The sequence below is a fragment of the Beta vulgaris genome, chromosome 3 (genome assembly GCF_026745355.1).
Source record: "Beta vulgaris subsp. vulgaris cultivar EL10 chromosome 3, EL10.2, whole genome shotgun sequence".
In the NCBI taxonomy this organism is placed as follows: domain Eukaryota; kingdom Viridiplantae; phylum Streptophyta; class Magnoliopsida; order Caryophyllales; family Amaranthaceae; genus Beta; species Beta vulgaris.
Window position 1 is genome coordinate 39502776 of NC_079204.1, and position 1915 is coordinate 39504690.

A 1915-nucleotide genomic window follows, 5' to 3' on the forward strand; every position below is an offset into this window, starting at 1 on the left:
TGGAGAAGATCAAAATGCCAACATGTAAGTATGACGGCAAGACAGACCTGGAAGATCATATATCGGCCTATGAGGGGAACATGCTGCTGTACACCGACACTAACTCAGTATGATGTAAGGTGTTCCCCTCTACACTAACTGGGCTAGGCCAGACTTGGTTCAAGAGCATACCACCGGCAATAATCTTCGACTTAATTATGTCAGCTCACATCCATGTTTGTTACACATTTTGTTAGTAACAAACGCCGGAAGAAGACTACTGGCGAGCTGATGTCGATCAAGCAAGGGGAGACAGAGAGCCTGAGGGATTACGTAGGGCGTTTCAACGCAGAAGCCGTCACAATCCCAACTCCGCAGCAAGAAGTTGCCGTCTTAGCCCTCATGATAGGTTTAAAGGAAGGAACTCCCTTCATAAGCTACTTAGGTCGTAAAAAGCTAACAAGCCTAATAGAGGCCTTAGGCAAGGCAAATGACTTCATCCGGGGGGAAGAGTTCGACAAGGCGTCAAATGCTAAAAGGCCGGCAGCAGAGGAGAAAGATAAGGAGAAAGATCGCAAGGACGATAAGTATCGGAAAGATAAGAAGCCGGATATCTCCAACAGAAGGGAGGAAAGTAACTCTGTGAAGAAAGGCCACAAAGGTTGCCCCGACAAATACCACAATTACACTCCTCTAACAATATCCTGGGCACGGATATACGAGCTGCATCAAAAGGATGACAAGTGGTAGAAGCCTAGAAAGATGTATTACAAGGGCCGGGATAAATCAAAGTGGTGTGAGTTTCACAGGGACTACGGTCACATAACAGAAGACTGCAAATACCTCAAGGGCGGGATCGAAGACCTCATCAGAAGAGGCTACTTCACCCAGTACCAAGTGAGGGTTGACCGGAAGTCTCCATCTAGAGAAGATGAAAAGGGTAACAGAAGGTCAGTGAAAGATAGAATCACTGAAATTCATGTTATATTTGGAGGACCGACAAGGGGTGGAAGCATACATGAGGCCAAAGCTAGCCTGAAAGAGGTGAGGCACCAAGTGAATTACCATAACACAGGGAAATGACCGGCACCACCGACCATGTCGTCCGTAGCTTTTACGTCGGAGGAGGCTAAGGGAATTGTCTACCCTCATGATGATCCCTTGGTAGTATCTCTACAGATATCAACTACAATAGTGCATCGCTTGCTGGTAGATGGGGGAAGCTCCGCTAACATCCTATACAAGGAGACATTCGAAAAGATGGGCTTCGACACTGCATGTCTGAAGCCGGTCTCATATCCTGTTATCGGTTTCACAGGGGCATCTGTCGTCCCAGAAGGAACCATTAAGCTGGCTGTAAAAGTGGGGGAAGGATCTCATTCTAGGGACCTGATGGTGGAATTCCTCGTTGTTGACGTCCCGGCAGCGTACAACGCCATCATCGGACGACCTTTGACTCATGACGCCCAGGCTGTGGTATCTACCTACCATCTTACAATGGTCTATACCTCCAATGACGGTAACCCCGAGAAACTCAGGGGGAACCAAGAATCGGCTAGGGCTTGCTACCTGACCGCCCTCAGACACTCTGATCACAAACGTCCCGCTGACACACCACCATCAGAGCGGAAGCGACGAAGCTTGGAGAATAAGGCCAAGAAAGATCTATCAATGGAGAATTTCGAGGGAAGGCCGGCAGATCAGCCGAGACCTAGCCTGGAAGGAGAAACGGAGGAAGTCAACCTAGAGCTGGACAGGCCAGAAAGAACTGTGAAGATTGGAGCAGACTTGGCGGAAAAAGTCAAGGTCAATCTAATTACCCTGCTGAGAGGTCACACCGACATCTTCGCATTCTCTGCAGATGAGATGCCGGGCATTGACCCAGAGTTCATGGTGCATCGGCTAAACGTGAATGAGGACGTCAGACCGGTCAAAC

General features: G+C 48.8%; 1 protein-coding gene across 1 annotated transcript; it reads left to right on the plus strand.

Annotated features, from left to right (window-relative positions):
* Positions 1–213: 213 nt before the first annotated feature.
* Positions 214–729, plus strand: LOC125495652 (uncharacterized). The gene has a single exon (XM_048640432.1). The coding sequence runs from the start codon at positions 214–216 to the stop codon at positions 727–729; it is 516 nt and encodes a 171-aa protein (XP_048496389.1).
* The last annotated feature ends 1186 nt before the right edge of the window (positions 730–1915 follow it).